General features: G+C 44.3%; 1 protein-coding gene across 5 annotated transcripts in view; it reads right to left on the bottom strand.

Annotated features, from left to right (window-relative positions):
• The window catches only part of LOC111872582 (spectrin beta chain, non-erythrocytic 2), a 101,890-nt gene that overhangs the window by 34,307 nt on the left and 48,660 nt on the right, over nt 1-18,923 (bottom strand). For 4 of the 5 annotated variants that reach the window (XM_033754755.1, XM_023866647.2, XM_023866646.2 and 1 more), the window contains 22 exons: nt 18,386-18,598; nt 16,962-17,388; nt 16,757-16,857; nt 16,521-16,670; nt 15,898-16,088; nt 15,211-15,562; nt 13,914-14,279; nt 13,691-13,830; nt 13,265-13,535; nt 12,924-13,187; nt 11,693-11,823; nt 11,181-11,466; nt 8,976-9,194; nt 4,998-5,294; nt 4,351-4,496; nt 3,463-3,531; nt 3,151-3,382; nt 2,896-3,069; nt 2,439-2,639; nt 1,632-2,075; nt 1,259-1,421; nt 716-903 (listed from right to left, as the gene is read on the bottom strand). In XM_033754755.1, the coding sequence (XP_033610646.1) occupies nt 716-903; nt 1,259-1,421; nt 1,632-2,075; nt 2,439-2,639; nt 2,896-3,069; nt 3,151-3,382; nt 3,463-3,531; nt 4,351-4,496; nt 4,998-5,294; nt 8,976-9,194; nt 11,181-11,466; nt 11,693-11,823; nt 12,924-13,187; nt 13,265-13,535; nt 13,691-13,830; nt 13,914-14,279; nt 15,211-15,562; nt 15,898-16,088; nt 16,521-16,670; nt 16,757-16,857; nt 16,962-17,388; nt 18,386-18,598 (5,025 nt within the window). The remainder of the gene's footprint in view (nt 1-715; nt 904-1,258; nt 1,422-1,631; nt 2,076-2,438; nt 2,640-2,895; nt 3,070-3,150; nt 3,383-3,462; nt 3,532-4,350; nt 4,497-4,997; nt 5,295-8,975; nt 9,195-11,180; nt 11,467-11,692; nt 11,824-12,923; nt 13,188-13,264; nt 13,536-13,690; nt 13,831-13,913; nt 14,280-15,210; nt 15,563-15,897; nt 16,089-16,520; nt 16,671-16,756; nt 16,858-16,961; nt 17,389-18,385; nt 18,599-18,923) is intronic. The other variant, XM_033754756.1, reaches the window with a different exon arrangement.

Here is an 18,923-nt window from a genome sequence, read left to right as displayed (position 1 = left end):
TTTTCTTCTACCCTGAAGATGGAGGCGATATGTTCCTCCGAAACGTCGGTTAACACCACATATACACGGTGCCAAATCCCAGAAGACTGCTTTCTTCATAGTCACTGCCGTGAAAGCCTCAAATCTTACATCTGTTCCCTTTCTTTATGTCATGATTTTACCCTGCATTTTGGTGATGAGACAGTAACTTATACTCAGTTTTCTCTTTGTTTACTTCTAGACCAACCTCTTTACTTGCGTCAATTAAAGTCTGTGTGTTTTTCTTTATGGTGTCTACATTATCACCCAGTAGATTCACATCATTGGCATAGACCAACAGCTGATGTGTCCCGTTTAATTTCAGTCCCACCTGGTTTCCCCGGACCTTCCTAATTGCATATTCTAAAGCAAAGTTGTGGCAAAAGAGCATCTCCTTGTCTTAGACCATTCTGGATAGGAAATTTATCAGACAAATGTTTACCTATACAGACTTTACTATACGTTTCGTTTAAACACATTTTAATCAGCCTAACTAGTTTCATGGGTATCCCAAAGTCTATTAGAATATTGTACAATACTTCCCTCCTAACTGAATCATAGGCTTTCTTGAAGTCTATGAATAGCTGATGTACTGTCTCATCGTACTCCCATTTTATCTCCAATATCTGATGAATGCAAAAGATCTGATCTGTAGCACTGATCAGAACACATCAGACAATATCAGCCAAACACACACCTTGTCCCTGATCCATGCCTCCACCTTCTCTGCTTGATTGTTGAACTCAAGGATATCCTGAGCTTCCTCCAAGCCACGCCCACGATTGGCTGACTCCTGCAGCAGCTGGCGCCACACAGTGAGCAGTTGCTCCAACTGTGCTCGTACCTCCCTTGATGCCTTGTGCTTCTTCGCAAGCAGCATGTCACCTGCAAGAGCCACCTTTACTTCCTTTCCTTCAGTAACCTGCTTCACATCCAACACAATGCCTCTTCACTTCCTTTATTTACATATTAAACACAGTTTAACTACATCACAAAAGCTCTGAACACAAAGACAAACGATTCTGCAGCATCTCAAGATAATCCACCACCTGACCTCGACTTCTTACTGCATGTAGGAGTTTAGTCACTCAGGGGAAATAATTTCTTTCCTATAATCATCACTCACCATCCTTTCCTTTCCTGTCATCATCTTGAACTTTCAGGTGGTCACTTATCAACAGAAACCTTGCACGTGTTTCTCACCACTACATGCCCCACAATTTCAGGTGTCCCTACTCACCCTTATCTTTGATGTGCTGTATGCGCCCCTCATGGGCAGCGAGCTCTGCCTGGAATGCCTGGTGTTTCTGCAGCTTCTTCATCTTGTCCTCCATGCTGCTCACTTCACCTTTGCTCATCTCAGACTCCAGCTTCTTTTGTTTCTCACCAATCCAAGATTCAGCCTGCAACATACATTCAATGTGACTCCCACATCCGCCATGCTTGTGCTCCTGTACAATCACCGTGTCTATACTTTTGTACACTTGTACTCTTGCGACAGGTAACAAAATTTCACAGTAGCGATATGAACAGCAAAAGGGATAAAAAATCTATTCCCAAATAATATGAGACAGGCTTCACGTGCAGTCTGTGTCTGCTGCTTGTTTACTCACCTCAGCAACATCCCTTACAAATTGTGCGTGGTGCAGAGAATCCTCAAGTCTCTGCCTGCGAGTGGCACACAGGTCGCGCACCTTCGCGCGTCGCTGCACAACCTCTCCCAAGCGGCGTGCTATTGCATTGCTCTCAAAGTGATTCTGTGCCAGCAACTTATCTCCATGCTCCTGCAGAGCCAACACCTTCTCCTCCTGCGTGGCGAGGAGCTTCTCGAAAGCCTCGTGCTTCTTGACAGCCACATCCACCTCCTCAACGGACACACTGATGTCAGTGCCTGCCAGTGCCACTTCCTGGCAGCTGCTGAGGGTGTCTATCTGTTTGGCATCCCGCAGAAAGAAGTGCAGATCGATCAGCTGATCCAAGTGAACCTTCTTGTGCTGCCACGCAGTGTGCAGGCGCTGGCGCTCCTCCAGCAGCTGACTGAAGCGCTCCTGGATCTCCTGCAACACATAACAAATTGTATGCAGCAGATTAGATAACCACAGTACACTACACGAGCAGTATCCTCTTGTCATAGGGCCCTAAGTCATCACTCCTGCAGAATCTCTCCAGTTTACCTCCTGGTTTTCTATAGTCATCATACTACTGCTTATTTCTTCAGGCAAACAGTTTTCACTAAAAATTCTGCAAGTATTTCATGGTTCAGCAACACAGGATACATGTAACAATGAACTTCACTTAATCCTTGCAACAATAACACAAGTGCGAAGCTTACGAGTCAGTCCATTTCCCTTGTGGAACAAACCAAGTTTTACACCCTGCACAGTATGAACTGCTAACTACATCTGCAGAGTTGCACCTACCATGGAAGCGTAGTGGTGTTCCTGCACCATCAGCTTGCCTAGCTCCACCACAGCCTGGAAGTTCTCTTCCCGAGCCTCGATTTCAGCCTTCACAGCCTCGTGCTCAGCTTTCAGAGTCTGTGCACTGGCTGCGTCTCTCACTTTCACCTCTGTCATCATGGTGGCACGGAGACCAGCTGCCCAGTTCATGAGGTCCCGCACCTGCACAAAAATCACGACAAAAGCTGTACTGACAGGAAATTAATTTCACCACAATGGCTGACATGCACTGGAGGGGGGTGCGAGAAACTGTGTAATAAGTTCGTGTGCGTTACTCAAGCATCAAAGATGTCTCTTCCATTGTGTCTCAACTGTAAACCATTTCATTCTTGCAAACTACAAGAACACTCATAACCTGCATACATTATGCAACCTATGTCTGTAGCATTAGTCGGTCGAGATGTTAGTGTTGAATTACCTGTGTGAGGAATCTCTGCAGCTCACAGCTGGCATGCAACTCCTCCCTGCGATTCGCAGACCGCTCCTGAAGCAAACTCCAACTGGATACAACGATGCTCTGCTGTTGTGCAATGTGGGTCGCATTCTGACCTGGGTAAAGAGCCTCCAGCCGCGCTGCATCCTCCACTAGTACCTGTCACACAATGATAACAATGACTTCAACTCCAGAACTAACCACTTCACAAAACACTGCATAAAGCATGAGTAATCCTACCTGCAGCTGTGCTTCGAGGGCCACCAAGTCGTTTTCAAAGCCCTCATGTCGGCGAATCAAAGCCAGCACAGAATTGAGGTCACGCCCAAGATCATCAGGCAGGGCTGCATCCTTTTCCTGGATGCGAGACAGCGCCTCTGCCACGTCACGGTGGAAGCGATGGATCTCCCCTGCAGCTTGCAGTCTTTGTTCGCGATTTTCCATGAGCCCAAGCAGCTGCTGCCAGCACTCCCTGCACACCACACATATCAGACATATGTCCAGCTCACCCATGTCACATCAATTAACTCGTGCAAACTGTGCAGGCCTTACCATATCTGTTGGTGTCGCTGGGCCACCTGCTGCACTGGGTTGTCTTCCAGACCGTCTGTTTCCGAGTTACTGTTACAAGACCACAGGCAAACCAACAATGCTAGTTAGTACTACACCCAGCCACCAGTGCTGCCAACCCACCAAGAAACTTAACATGTATAGTGTAAACACAGGTACATGCACTGGAGATTACACATAAAAGGAGCGTGTCTCAATCCAAGAGAATGATAAATATGCACCACTGTTGCTTAGTAACATACTGAGACTTGTGAGAACAGGCACACAGAACTGTCCACACCATCCCCAAGAAACCAACCTAAAATCTACCTACCAATGTACTGATGAAGCAAACCAACTTATTTACTGTCCCTGGATTCTGCTGTTTTGTTTGCAGCAGCCACACTCGTATCTCTATAAAATGAATACTAATACTTAAAAGGACTCGACCTCGCTGCAATGTAAGCATCATATATCATATTCACATTAGTTATCTGCAAAGTGTGCTCAATAAGGCAAAGGGAATTTTAGTCTCAATCCAGCTGCTACATTCACTGCCAAACCTACAGTGCATATATTCAAACATTCAATTATTTAAGGAGTCAAATATATTTGTATTTTGTTCATTACAATTTGTCAGTAACTTTTTCTTTTTGCAGTTTTGAAAAGTAATCCTTCAATAAGATTTGACACTGCGCTGTACCTGCTAACTGCCATTTGGTACTGAGCAAAATGACCATTATTTTCTAGTTCCAACACTGATTAACTGCTGGAAGCACCTGAAATTATAAATGTTAATGTATATTTGGAAAATACAACTTCTGTTACACTTGATTCTACGGCATAAACTTAATTACAGTGATGACTGACGTATTAACATGAGCTGCTCACCTCAGCTGCTCCTGGCGGCGCTCGATATCTGCAGAATAGGGGCTCTCATTGGCTATCAACTTCTTGGCGAGCTCTTCACACTGCCCAAACCTCTCAGAGCCAGCTTCAATCCGGTGTTTGAAGTCATCAAACTTGTTCTGGAGTACCTGCACCATACAATGAAACAGAACTGGCTACATGGTCCAGAACTGTACCACTCAAAATGACACTCAACAACTTGAGCCCCCTTCCCACACTGCTAATTACAGTCCTATCCACTCTCCAAAACCCTTTCCGTTTACTTTCATCATTATCAGTAACACGAAGGGGGCGGAGACAACACAACAAGTGTAATATGAGTTATAAAAGAATTCTGTGTTTCTGATATGCTATAAAAACAGAAGTGAACCAAGCCCTCTCATTACAAAACCCACTTCCTTAATATCTGTACTCTTATCTTTCTTTGATGTGGCCATCTTCTAAGAGGCATCCCACCAAAATTCTGTACAAACTGCTTGCCCAAGCAACCAACATCCTCAGACCATCACAACCTCCAAATATTTTATCAGAACTGTTACAATGCTTGCAATTCATAATCCTGGACACATGATCCTGAAAGTAAGATTGTGTGAATCTTCTCCTGAACAGGTGTTGGCCCACACACTCACCAAGAGGTGCTCATAGTCCTGCCCGTAGTCCTCTGAGGCTGCAGACTGCACCTGCTCTCGTATCCATTGCTCCAGCTCTGTGGACTCCAGAAAGTACTCATGACGGTACATGGATTCCATGAGTCGCTGCTGGCGTGCAGTTGCGAGGCGCTGCAACGTGCGCATCTGCTGCTGTATGAGCTGCTGCTTGGCGGCGACAGCACGAGCATCGGGATGCTTTGAAGACACCATGGCCCCAGCAGTGTGGCCCATCTCACTGACAATACCACTGTAGGTATCCAGCTCCAGTTCCAGGGCCTGGAGTCACACTGTGCTGCTCAGTTACGTGTGACAACTTTCAACATGGGTAGCAGAGTTCATCTTCATTTGTTGGCACATTACCAAGCCACACAACTTTGCCACTATAAAATACTAGACATAACATCACAAGTTTTATCTGTTTGCAACAATGGCCTGATGTAATTAAAAATCAAGTTTTGGTACATATCTTTGATATCAGTTGGCTGATGCTGACTTATCAAACCTGCTTCAAATGCAGAAGTTGAGCTGGAATATAACCCTGTAACCTATACCAAAGAACCACTTCAGCATTTCCCAGCAAGGAATAGGGAAATACAAGACATACTCTTATTACACCGGCAATTGGATTACCTGGTTTTGCCAGTATTACTACTCGTAAAACCAATAATACTCTTAACAGACCTGATCAACGCATTGCCAAACAACAGCCATGTAAACACGGCCCAACATGCAACAACAGATGAGGCTGTTTTTTTCTATGTAATCTGTGCCAAGCAACAGTAGGAACGGGGTTCTCTGTGACCACTTGTTAGGTCACGCAACAATTCTTACAACAGAACTGTGTTTTCTGTGTGGTCTGTGCCACAGCTATATAACAAGATTCCCAGAATTGTGAGCGCTGTCAACCCCATGTGGAGGCGGGGTCGAATACCTCCACCGTGACCCTGCGAGTCGTAGGAGGCGACGAAAAGGGAAGTCTCAATTCTGAGACAGTAAAATATGGTCGCGAGTCCCAAGGAACTCGGACCCGAGTAAGACTGCACTGGCAAGGGCCAGCAGCATATACAAAAGACAGACCCGTCCTCTTGTCAGAGAAGGCGCCCCACAGAAACAAGACCGTAACTGTCAAACGATAATAATTAATATTTGGTCATGAGCCCCAAATGGGGCTTGACACCAAGACTTACTGATTGACTGACCGTCAGTCGCAATGTGACTTTGACTTTGACTTGTGAGTGCTGGAGAGTCCCCACCTGTGTGGAGGCGGTGTCAAATACCTCCACTGTGACCCTGCGAGTCATAGGAGGTGACGAAAAGGGAAGTCTCAAATCTGAGACAGTAAAATATGGTCGCAAGTCCCAAGGGACTCAGACCCGAGAAAGAATGCGCTGGCAAGGGCCATCAGCATACACAAAAGACAGACCCGTCTTCTCGTCAGAGAGGGCACCCCACAGAAACAAGACCATAATTTTCAAACAGTAATAATTATTACCTGGTCATGAGCCCCAGATGGGGATCGACGCCGAGACTTACTGAGTGACTGACCGTCAGTCGCAATGTGACTTTGATTTTGACTTGTGAGCGCTGGAATATTAAAATTAATGAAGATAGGACTCAGGGGGTCTACTTCTCTCATAGTCGTCGACCACCTGAGTCTTGTCTCACTCTAAATGGACGAAATATTCCATTTGTAAATAGTGCAAAATATCTAGGTGTAATCTTCCATAAGAGAGTTACATGGAGATTGCACATAGAAATGATCGAAGCCTAGGCCTTCAGAACATTCATTAAGGTATATTCCCTATTCAAAAGGCGACTGAGTGCTCTAACATTAAAATGACCCTCCACAAAGCTCTCATTAGATCCGTAATGACTTATGCTAGTCCCGCCTGGGAATTCACAGCAGACACTCATCTAGTGAAATTGCACCACCTGCAAAACAAGGTTCTCCGCACCACTGGCAATTTTCCAAGGCGCACACCGGTTCGCGATTTGCACATGGCATTTAAAATCCCGTACGTTTATGACTATAGAACAAAATTATGCAGGAAACAAGCAGAAGTCATACAAAATCATGAAAGTGAGAATGTTCGCAACATCGGACAAGGCGAAGCCCGACGCAGAAAGTATAAGAGGCTTAAACTTGGCGGCGGTCAGGCATATGATGACTAGACTACTATGGTAGCGAATACTACTAGAAATAGGGCAAAATCTGCTGTACTGAGCCTGGATTGACAGAGGCCTTGTACTCGTATATATTGTACATAGAAATAGGAATCAAGATTAAATTTGTAAATATATGTAAATACTGACAATGGACTTACTAACACAGACTATGACTGACAAATGACAGACCTGACCTCTCGACAGAGAGGGCGCCCGAAATGAACAGGACAGTAACTTTCATATAAAGAAGAAAAAAATCTAGTCACGAGCCCCAGTCGGGGCTCGACACCAAGACAGACTGACTGACTGACCGTCAGTCGCAATGTGCCTTGACTTGAAATGAGGGAGTGACAGAATTCATTCAAGGGCAGTTACAAGTCAGTCATAAGCTGGAGGAGCGAGTCCACAAGAATTTTTAGTTCCAAGGTTCCAGAGTGATTGAAGATGAAATAGCAAGAAGACCTCATAGTGAGATGAGTGCTAGTTTCAGTGTTGACATCAGCTGTCAGGAGACGACTAGTGAAGATGGACAATCCTAGTGTGTGTGCAATGGTCAACTGGAAATTGTGTAAATTAGCAATTACGCGGTATTTAAGAGTGATTAAGAGAACTTATAACCAAGGTGCTAATAAATTCAATCATCTGAACCAGAACCCATTATTTTCATCATGTGTACCACCCTACACGTGACCATATGTTTGACTACAGAAATCACGCAAAACAGATTTAAGTTTAAAGTGAACTAACTTACACTGCAGGGATCTCATGACTTAACCAAGGGTAACCTTAACTGGTATAATTACTGATGTAGGATCACTGGAAAGAGATGTACCCCTTTAAAGCACAGTGATAACTATATGTACCCACCTTATTTAACATCATGGAGTTCTGCATTTCAAACACAGAGTGCATTTATGCGTTTCGTACTATTCACACAATAAACAGCAATGATTTCCCTGAACAGCATTAACTGATTTCTCCTTGTTCTGGAGATGAATGTGTTTTCTATAAGTTAGGAAACAAATATTTTCATGTTACTTAGAAAAATTTCAGATCTGAAAGTGACCCTTTGTTCTCCAGACAGAAAAGCATGCAACACACCGTTACTCTTCCCTTTAGGACCTCTCCTTCTGAAATTACAGTCTGTTGAGATATCCACCCTCTGTATCTGTTGAGCAACAAACCCCACTGCCTTATATCACGACCGCCACTTCATTTACTGGTCCTCAACACATAAACATTCTGTCACATTAAAACTGAACAAACTAGCCCAAGCTACTGCATAATGTTTTTGGCTTGTATTTTAGAGATGCCTAGTTCATATCTCTGCTGGAACTGAGAGTATCATGACTGAGCTGTTGTCCCATCCCACCACACAAATGCTGGGATAGTACCTCATATTGGGACATGATCTGTTGTTCCCTTCACATCCTTTCAAATTCTTTATTCTTCTTAACATAAACAAAGAAATAATATGGCAGTGATAAATGTAGATTTCAAAGAATGTTTGTTACTGTTCTAGACATGGATTTCAGTTCACGCTATCACTAGGCACATAAGTCTCAAATTCTTGAAAATGCCCATTATCAAAGATGGATCACAGCAGGAAATTTGGTGTAGCACAGGCAATTTTATTTCTGCCTCATTTCTCAGAATTTTTCTATGGTTTCATCTCGATCGTGTTATGGTGAGAAGTCCTCGTATGTGCCTAACAATGACAGCCCACATTCCTTGCTCTGTATGAAAATCCAACAGTCTTTGTGCTCAGCAAGAAACATGTTACAGTCATACCTTGTGCTTGGTGAGGAGCTTGGTGGCGGCATCGCGGTCACGCCCGTAGTCTGTTGAGCTCAGTACATCATTCTTCTCACTTAGCCAGCTTTCCACTTCTCCAGCCTCGAAGAAGAATTGCTGTGCCTTGAGAGACAAGTCCAGCTTGTGACTGCGATTCTGTGCCCGGTCCTGCAGATCCTTCCAGGCATCCTGAAGCCCCACACACAGGCTCTCGATCTGCATCGCATCACATCACATCAGTTTATATTTCTAGCCATTACCTGAGACTGGTGATCAGCAGAAGATGCAAAGCACCCCAGTTCCCATTGCAGGTCTGACTGCTTACAAGATTTGAGCTTTTCATGGCAGTGTGGATTTAGGTTGCAATATCTGCCAGAGGTAGCATGTTGGTATCCACCCCTAAGACTGTGTGACATCACAACCGAACACTACAAGTTGAATATGAAGTTTGTAGTAGCATAAAAAAGAAGGCCTCTTTGTGGCCTACCAACTAAGCTCACAGTTATCATTTCTGGGAAGTGCATGATTCATGTCTAGACCAGGCAGTTTCCATACAACCTCAGATGATTTTCAAATTCTTCACAATTCATGATATTTCCATATTATATAATTTCTGCAGTTAGTACAGCATTCTTAAGCAAGTACTATCACATACACACACTAAATAACAGACATATGAGTATTTAAACTCAAACAGCTCCTAGTCTCAAACATGCCATATTCACACTTATCAATGCATGCACAACCTCAGCCATGGCTTAATTTAATTTACAAGTGTACCAAATGTTTATGCTTTTCCAAGCAGATTTATGGTTTGAAACTTAATGGGCAATTTGATACAGACGAGCAGGATTGCATTTTAGGGTTACTTGCAGCTGGCTTTTAAAATCTAATGGTTAACGATACTGAAAGGTGTCCACCTGTGGCCTTAAATAGGGATGACTATTACAGAACAAACTGGAAATGCCAAACAACTTTTAGTCATAACTCTCTTGCTGAATTTTAAAGAAATCTGTCCACTGACACAGGTACCACTCCCAGGATAGGCATGTGCCTGTGCACGCATATATATATATATATTTTTTTTTGCTTTGCGTAGAATGCCCAAAAGGAAATCCCTAATGAGTAACCTGTAATGATTACTTTTGACACATTCATCTGTTTAAGTAGATCAGAAAGAATGAAGATTTTTCAGGAGTATACAGTAAACTTGCAACAATGAGGTCATAAGACATGACATGAGACTTACTAACACAGCTTGGTAAACAGAAATAAGGCTCAAATTAAACAAAAATAAAATGTTGTTCATTCTGACCAAAAGGAAAATTTTCACTGCTCAAAATTTTTCTGTGAAGCAAACCAAAAAATACTGCTACATATTTATGGTTTCCGACTGCTAACAGAACTATCTAGTGTTCCAATACTATGGCCCTTTCACAATGCATTCTCTGTGAAACATTTTTGTATTATCTTTCCAACATTCTGTACACATCTTTTGCTGTCACTACTGCATGCAACACACAGAGACATCCACTCCACTTACCATGATCAACCTCCATGCCAGCTCAATGCCATCTGAAGGACAAACAGTGACAGTCAACAACCTGCATGTTGTTTCACAACAAAGTCTATGCCCCCTTTTCCACATTTCACCATAACTATGCGGACACCACAGACAAAAGGAGACTTTAGTCACAGACACTTTTCTTTAAAGTTCTGTATAAAAAGAATCCAGCTCCTGTTCCAGCCACTAATGAGGTGAATGCTCACCTTCTCCACACGTCATGTGTAATGAGGTCAATAGCTACTGGGTTTCTGGTTTGATATGCAATTCCAGATTACAGCTTTGGCTGTGCAGTGAGTAAAAAATGTTTGCTGAGAACACAGACTAACTTTTATATGTATTCTGCTGCCCTGGGCCTGCCAGCCACAAGTTACATATCATCCTATTTCCCCTGGTCAATGGAGGTGTACTGAAGCACTGCTGCTTAACACTTTAAGGAACAGCTGTGACATGAACCACCTGCTTTAATTACAAAATTCTACACTTTCTGCACACAGAAAGTGGACTGTTTCTCTTATCACTTGCAGCATCCTGACAGCGCAATAAAACAATGACCGTGAGACTACATTTAGATCAAATAAATTCTGATCAGCATTAAAGCTTCATAGGCAAAGAATGAGTCAGGTGACTCATTGTACCTGCTTGGTCTCTGGGTGGGCCTGCTCAACAAGGGCTTGGCCAGATGCAAGTGTGCGGTCTATCATAGGCTGGTGGCCGGTGATTTCTGCCTCAAGCTTACGATGTTTCTTGTGCAAGGACTGTGCCTGGTGCAAGTTTTGCCCCAACTTGTCAGAAGCCGCAAGGGGCAGATGCTCCTTGATCCACTGCTGCTCTGTGTCCAGTTCAAACACAAATTTGTGAAACCGCAGTGACTCCTCAAGTGCCTCACGCCGCTTGCGGGCTGGTCCTCTCAGTGCACTGAATCTGTATCAGAACACAACAAAACTCTCTAAAGCCTCTACATCTGCAGCAATATGTGCCAGAATCCGAAGCCAGTTCAAAACAGTCAGCATCCTCACAACCCAGTTTAATGCCAACCTTCCACCTCAGTCTTGGGCTTTCAAGTGACCATTTTCAGAACTAAGTACAGATTTCTTGTTGCTCTTGAATAAGCAACAAAAATATCTGTGCTTTTACAGGCTTCACTCACTTGTCTTGGCAGTTGCAACTGGCACTCAGGATGTTGTCAGCATCAAAATGGCCCTCATGAGCCATCTCCTTGCCCAGCTCCACGAGGTCGCTGATCTTCTGATCCCACTGGCTCATGTCAGTCTCTAGCACCTGCAGATAATCATGTGTCAACTTCAGAGATTTACAAGCAAAAGCAAAACCCACATGAAAGCCAAAACTGAGCTTGAAATATCAGAAAGATCCATCACAGATACAAAGTATAAACATTTTGTGCCAATGTGGAATGGGAGGGCAAATGTGATGAAGGAAGATTGTGAAACTGCTGTCCACATATTTTCCTTCCCTGTCTGCAGCACCTTCACATCCTCACAACCTGCATCAGCGAGATCTTTACTTGCCACTTGTCACATTACCACAACAGTGCACACTTGCAATCCTGCCATCAAATGATACATTTTTCAATACCAATCATTACTTTCAACTAAAACATGGCCACCAAACCTGCCAAATCCCATACTCCCAGATGATACATTACTGCCCCAGAAAATCAAGGCAGTTAACTCTGCAGACACATGAAATTTAAAATCCTAGCACCAGGCAATGAAGGTTAAAGTTATCCTTCCAATTACCTCACTTTCTACCATAAGGATTGCATTTCTTGTTACTTATCCAAACAAATTGTCACTTGCAAAGAGAGACTGCATGTTTTACGGAATCTGGTACATAAGGCTATATGTGCTCTAGCTGATGAATGATACATCAGCATTATTATGTGCTGACAGCAGTGCATCATGTTCATGCATATACTTACTCATGGAGCTGAGCCCTTCTTGAGGAGCTACCAATTCTGCAGCTACTCAAGAAATTCCAAGTATTTTATGGAACCCGAAGGTTCATCACCGTGTTCACTAGAGCCCTCCACTGGTCCCTATACTGAGCCAGATCTATCCAATCCATACCATCCCATCCTATCTCTCTAAGATCCATTCCAATATTGTCCACCCACCTACACCTTGGTCTTCCTTGTGGTCTCTTTCCTTCTGGCATTCCCACCAATATCCTATATGCATTCGTCTCCCCCATTCGTCCTACATGACCTGCCAACCTCATCCTCCTTGACTTGATCTTTCTAATTATACTTGGAGAAGAGTACAAGTTATGAAGCTCCTCATGTTCATGCATATATGAATCAAAATGACTGTGATGTGTACTTATAAAAAGGAAGACTTCCACATATGAAATGACATTACCTGATGCTTCTTGAGGAGCTCCTTGCAGTGCCTCAGGTCAGTGCCCACTTCACGCGACTGCAGACTCACTTCAATCTCCTCAAGCTTCAGGCGGGCATCCTCCATCGTACGGTTGTACATATGCTGCGCAGCTGCTTGCCGCAGTCGTCGGCCCTTGTCACGCGACAATGCCACTAGCTCATCCCATGTCATATTCAGGTCCTGGAGCATCTGCCTCACATCTAATTGCCGGTAGCTGCCCTCTGACAGCAGCCCCTGCCCAGTCTGCAAACAACACATACAGCTGAAACACAGTTTGTTCTTAAAACAGAGAGTAAGACAACACTGCCTTTGGTACTGACCTTGTTGACTGCACGCAACTGTCCCTCATTCGCATGCAGTTCTCGCTCAAAGGCCTCATGTTTCTGCAGCTTACGCTCCAAGTTAGTAAGGTCCCTGTATGACTCATCACTTGCTGTCTTCAGTTTCTCAGCCATCCATCCGCGAAGGTCATCTACATCTGCTGAGAAATCGTGGAACTTGCGGGAAGCATCAAGTGTGACCTGTCGAGCTGCCGCAGCTTCCTTCACTGCAGATCGCCGCGCCACCACCTGGTTACGCCGCTCATCAATACTGGACAACACACACAACATGTGTTACTGAGATACAACTCTTTGAGTTTCCTAATAACATTAACCCTCACCTCTCCAATGGGAGCAAACAGCGTGCTGCACTGTAATGTCACTTCATGCAAGACAACACATCATAAAGAACCCAGAAAGACTCACTGTTTGCTGTCATAATGTCCGGCTCCTATTAGCTTATCTGCCAGCTCACTGAATGCCTTCAGTCGTTCATCTTGTGCGAAAAGGGTGTTCTCAAAGTCTTCGTGCCGCTTTATCAGTGCCTCCACATCGTCCAAGGATCCCTGTCAACAGTATAACAACTCACTGTCCCAGATCACACATCATTTCTTGCCACAATACACATTCCCTTTTGCTAGCAACTTACCCCCAAGTCTGTGTTGGCCAGGAAGACCTCATGGCTTGATGTCGAAGCCTCGATCTGGTCTGCTTCCCTGTTCAGCAGCTGAAGGTCCAGGCACTGCCGCAGCCAGTCACCTTTCTCACCCCAGCCACGAATGACGGCCTGATGTTCCGCATTCAGCCGCACAAGTCGCTCTGCCACATCTGTGAGGGCTGGATTCCTCTGAAGCAGCTGTCTGCCCAGACCAGTCAGCTCTCGGAACTCGTCTTCATGTGCCCGGACATCGTCACCTAGCTCCTGGTGCTTCTTCAGCAGGTGTTCTGCAGTTGCCACATCTCGGGCACTTTCATCTGCATTCAGAGCCTCCTTCACTGATGCCATCCACCCGAGCTGCAACACAAGCACAATTCATCAAAATCCATCAAGTAAAACTGCAGGCATCATGTATTTCACAATCACAATTCTCCATGTATCTCTTTATGCCATCAGGATTATCAAAAATATATGAACACACAACACCAAGATGCTCCATGCTATGCAGTTTGCTCCTTTCCCCCACACCACAGACTTCCAATGACTTCAAAACTACTGCAGATACAGGTCCAGCTGAATTAACAATATGCAGTCTGTTCAGAAAGTTTTGTAACTTTCGAAACAGTGAGCCAACTTGACGTCTTAGCAATGTTGGGTAAGTTGTGCTGCCTAGTGGCATATTTCCTAATTATCATCGTTTTTGCTGTGTCATCCTGCTGTGATTAGACATCGCCCTAGAGCTACTTATTCATATGAGTGTAGAATATGTCCTGCAATATTCGCGATGGCTGATATTCATGAGCATGAAAGTCATGTTGACGGTTTTCTTTTTTTTGACATTGAGGGTGTTGTGCATCATGAATTCTTACACCTGGGGAAAACAGTGAATCACTGATATTTTCTCGAGGTGCTGAAAGGTCTACGTGAAGATGTCAGGAGAAAAAGACCGAGTTTTGGAGAGAGAAATCCTGGTCCCTCCATCATGACAATGCATCAGCTCATGCATTGCTACTGATTAGGGATTTCAGTTTGAGAAACAAGAAAAAGTCAGCCAGAGTTGGGTGGCTGAGGAAGCACAGTTTTGTTCATGTTGACCAAAAAGTCACACACACATGAAGAAATAGCTCTAGGGTGATGACTAATCACAGGACGATGATGTGGCAAAAATGATAATAATTAGGAAGCATGCCACTAGGCAGCACAATGTACCCAAAATTGCTAAGAAACCAAGTCTGTGCATTATTTAAAAAGTTCCAGAACTTTTTGAACAGACCATGTAGTCACTCACCAGGTTCTTGGAGCTGTTCATGAAAATCTGGTGCCCCACTGCATCTTCCAGGCGAGACCGTCGTTCCATAGCCTTCGCCTTTACCTTCTCCCAGAGATCCTGTATTTCCTTCTGGCGTGCATTTACATTTGATCTCTCGTTTGGATATGATGACTTGACAGAGTTGGCCAAAAGGTTGACCCTGTTCACTTTTTCTTCCACAGGGGCAAGCTCCCGTTCCAGATGATGGTGGCGCCTCTGTAGTGCCTGCACTGTCTTGAGGTCAGGCCCCAGCTCAGCTGTGTCCAGCTGCATCATCTTCTCCAGCATCCAATCCCGGGCCTCATCACATGTTCGGTTGAACAGCTCCACGCTGTAAAGTACCGTTTTTATCAATGACAACATACCATCTAGCTGCGATGTGAAAGATGTCTGGCCGAATACCTGCAGTTAGCCTGTCCTAAAACTGCAGTCACTTTATGTTACTAAGCTGATTTCACCCACAGGAACTGAGGAAATCCATAAAACTGACAATCAGGGTCACATAAACAAGGTACGAGTCTGATTAACTGTTTCATGTCTTTGGTCACTATATTTCACTACTCTTTGCTCACTACACTATTCTCATACCAACAAACATTACCATCATAAACCGCTCTGCTTCCACACTCAGAATAAAGTCAAGTCATGAAATATCCAGTCAGTCACCTGGATGCCCCCTCCAGGCTGCGCTCCTTCTGTCCCTTGAGCCAATTCAGGTGGTCCCACAGCTGATGGATGTGTTTCTGTCGTGACCGCACCTTGTCCAGCTGGCTATGCCCCTGGTGCACAAACTCCTCCACAGCCGCATCCAGTGCCTCGATGCGCTTGCTGCTTGCTGAGAGGTCCGTGAGAAATTTCTGCAACATGCCAGATAAGTGTGACGAAAGAGCCCAGTGGACCATTCACTGTCATTCCACATCCCCTTATGGCCAGAAGATGGGAGCTTGGTGGACTGCAACGCTGAGTTCAGCAGGTCACAGACAGCACAAACAAAAACTGCGGTGCACCGGAACCCTCTAGCTATAAGACGTTATTCCAGATGTCTGCTACCCTCAGCCCCTCCAGGCAAATACTTGGACAAGACATTACCTAGACCAAGAAATTTCCATTCATAATCATCTGACCATTTGACACTAGGTATGTTGTTCAAAAGTGTCATTAAACAAACAAATGGGCTTTGTCTGTTTCTTTGTATACATACTAACTCCATGGTGATCAGTGCTTTTAAGAGTAAAATAATTAGGACTCCGTGATAAATGTGTAAAGAACATGCAATCTGAAGTCCTCACCTCGTACTTGCGCTTTGCAGTCTCCACATTATCTGTTGAGTCATCAGCTCGCAACATGCGCTCCTTGTCTTTAATCCACTTCTCAAAGTCATCACATTCCCTGTAGAACCCATATAGATGGATCGCGTCCTCTAGTAGAGCATGGCGTTGCTGCAAGTGACAATAAACATGAAACATAGCACAGGTAGCAGTAATGTATTTACAGTTCACATTATCAACCAGGCTGTCACACTTACCTGTGCAAGGTCAAGAAGCTGATTATATGTCGCATTTATCTTCTTCTGTCGCTTCTCAACATTCTCATTCTCATCCTCTGACTTTCTCTTCACTGGACACCCTGCAATATGATATCATATGGTCATAATAATAACACACCAGCTTCTGCAAGAGTACAGCAGAACATGTGAAATAACTACAACCAGTGTTTCCTTGTGCACTCACCAGCGGGCTTGGCAGGCCGAACCCTGCGAATGGGAGTAATCTGCTTCACCATTCTCGTTTTCTTGACACGTCGCATTTCACAGATCTTCTCTGGATGGCGCACTTGGACTTTCACCACTTTAGGTTCAATCTCACGCACATAGTTGGCAGGCACAAAGCCATCAGTGCCATCTGCCTTGCGCACATTCCACCAGTCTGGGTTTGTCTTGTTAAGCAGAAACATCACTTCACCTTTTGGCATAGTCATGCCCTGCCCAGTGAACGCATACAGACTGCGTACCTGTGGAACCTGGCGCTCCTCCAGGACAGTTCGATGTTCAACACGCTCCACTGGCTCCTCCTCCCAGTAGTCCTGGGGTACCAGTCGCATCTCCTTCACCCATTCCTCCTGATCCAATTCCTGCACTGGCTCCGGTTCTGACCACAGCTGCACAAGCCAAGGAACTCTTAAGTCAGTTTTGGAAACACGGACACAGTTAACCCTTTGAAGCACGGCAATAACTACACATACCACTTGCTTCAGAAGCCAGGACAGCTCAGTCAGTATAGGGAGTAGGTTACGGGTTCCATAATCAAGGAGTTCGAGTTTCGATTCTGAGGCACAGGCACACCCAGCCTCCTATACAATAGGTACTGGGGGGGGGGCTACTTCCCAGGGCATAAAACAACAAAGGTATGAAACTGATCACTCATCTCCATCTAGTGTCGAGGTTAAGACTGGTGGAGCTATACCTCCACCACCTTACATTTTCAAGGCATGGTGGTTAATTAATCAAGCCCATGGATAACTGTATCACTTGCTTTAACATTAAGAACTATGGATTCTTCCCACATTAAGGTATTTATGCATTTTAAATGAGCCTCACAATAGAGAAGAACAATTTCCTTAAACAGAACAAACAAACGGGTCATAATTATATTTTCTGTGAGGCAGAAACTGACTTTATAAATATCATTTAGACGAACATAAGAATTCAAGATTTCTTGAATCTTGTGCTTGTAGCACCTACTTTCATTTCAGTGAAATAGACAGGGCAACGATGCTAGGAGTAATGTTGATTACATGCTTCAGTGACATAATCTGATTCCTGCAGTACGGACTTCCAGTACCTGAATACTGTCTGACATAACTTCAAATGTTCATGCATGAGGAATGCGTGCACTCGCCACAAAAGGGTGTCATAATTTTGTTAATGTGTGTTTACAGTCCATCATCTCATACTTGAACAGCTGCTGGTAATGAAACATAAAGTAACTGTGGATTTTGAGTGTGACATTATGTTGGGGATAAATATGAGAAAATTGGACTAAAAGGTGGGCTTTGCTCAAATACGGAATTAGGGACATATGTGCCCCTCAGGGAATCAATGTGATAACGATACAGACACCACACACAGTCCCCATGACAACTTTGGTTCCCTCACCTCCAGTGTTGATATACCAGCCTGCACCAGCTTCTCAGCCTGGCTATTCAGGCTAGCAACGTCTCCACGGTAAGCATTCAGCTCCCCCTGGAGATCACGGTGTCGCTGGAGCAGTGCCTGAGCACTTGGCTCATCTTCACCATAGTCTGCTGATGCAACTAGTGCCATCTTCTCATTCAGCCATGATTCTGCTTCATTGGCATCAGTGTAGAACTGCAACAGAACAAATTTCTTGGCTTCACAACCATCATCTAGTTACTATAAGGATGTAACTTTCCTCTTTCCATTACAGGCCACGAGTAAACACACCAAACACTTTCAATTATTTACTCCATACTCCTGCTCATTACAAATGTTAGCCACACCTACTGAGACTGGTGTGCAAGTGCCGTGGTGGAGCTTCTGGTTGTGATTTGGGTCCTTAGTAAAAGCCTTTATTTTAATTATATCAGTAAACTTGAATTTATTGACATAAATATGGCAATAAATCATTTTCTGGCGATAAATAGGTACTTCTGCTTGCTAACTATATGAAATG

The sequence above is a fragment of the Cryptotermes secundus genome, unplaced genomic scaffold, assembly GCF_002891405.2.
Source record: "Cryptotermes secundus unplaced genomic scaffold, Csec_1.0 scaffold1276, whole genome shotgun sequence".
NCBI classification, from domain to species: domain Eukaryota; kingdom Metazoa; phylum Arthropoda; class Insecta; order Blattodea; family Kalotermitidae; genus Cryptotermes; species Cryptotermes secundus.
This window is presented reverse-complemented; position numbering and strand designations above follow the sequence as displayed.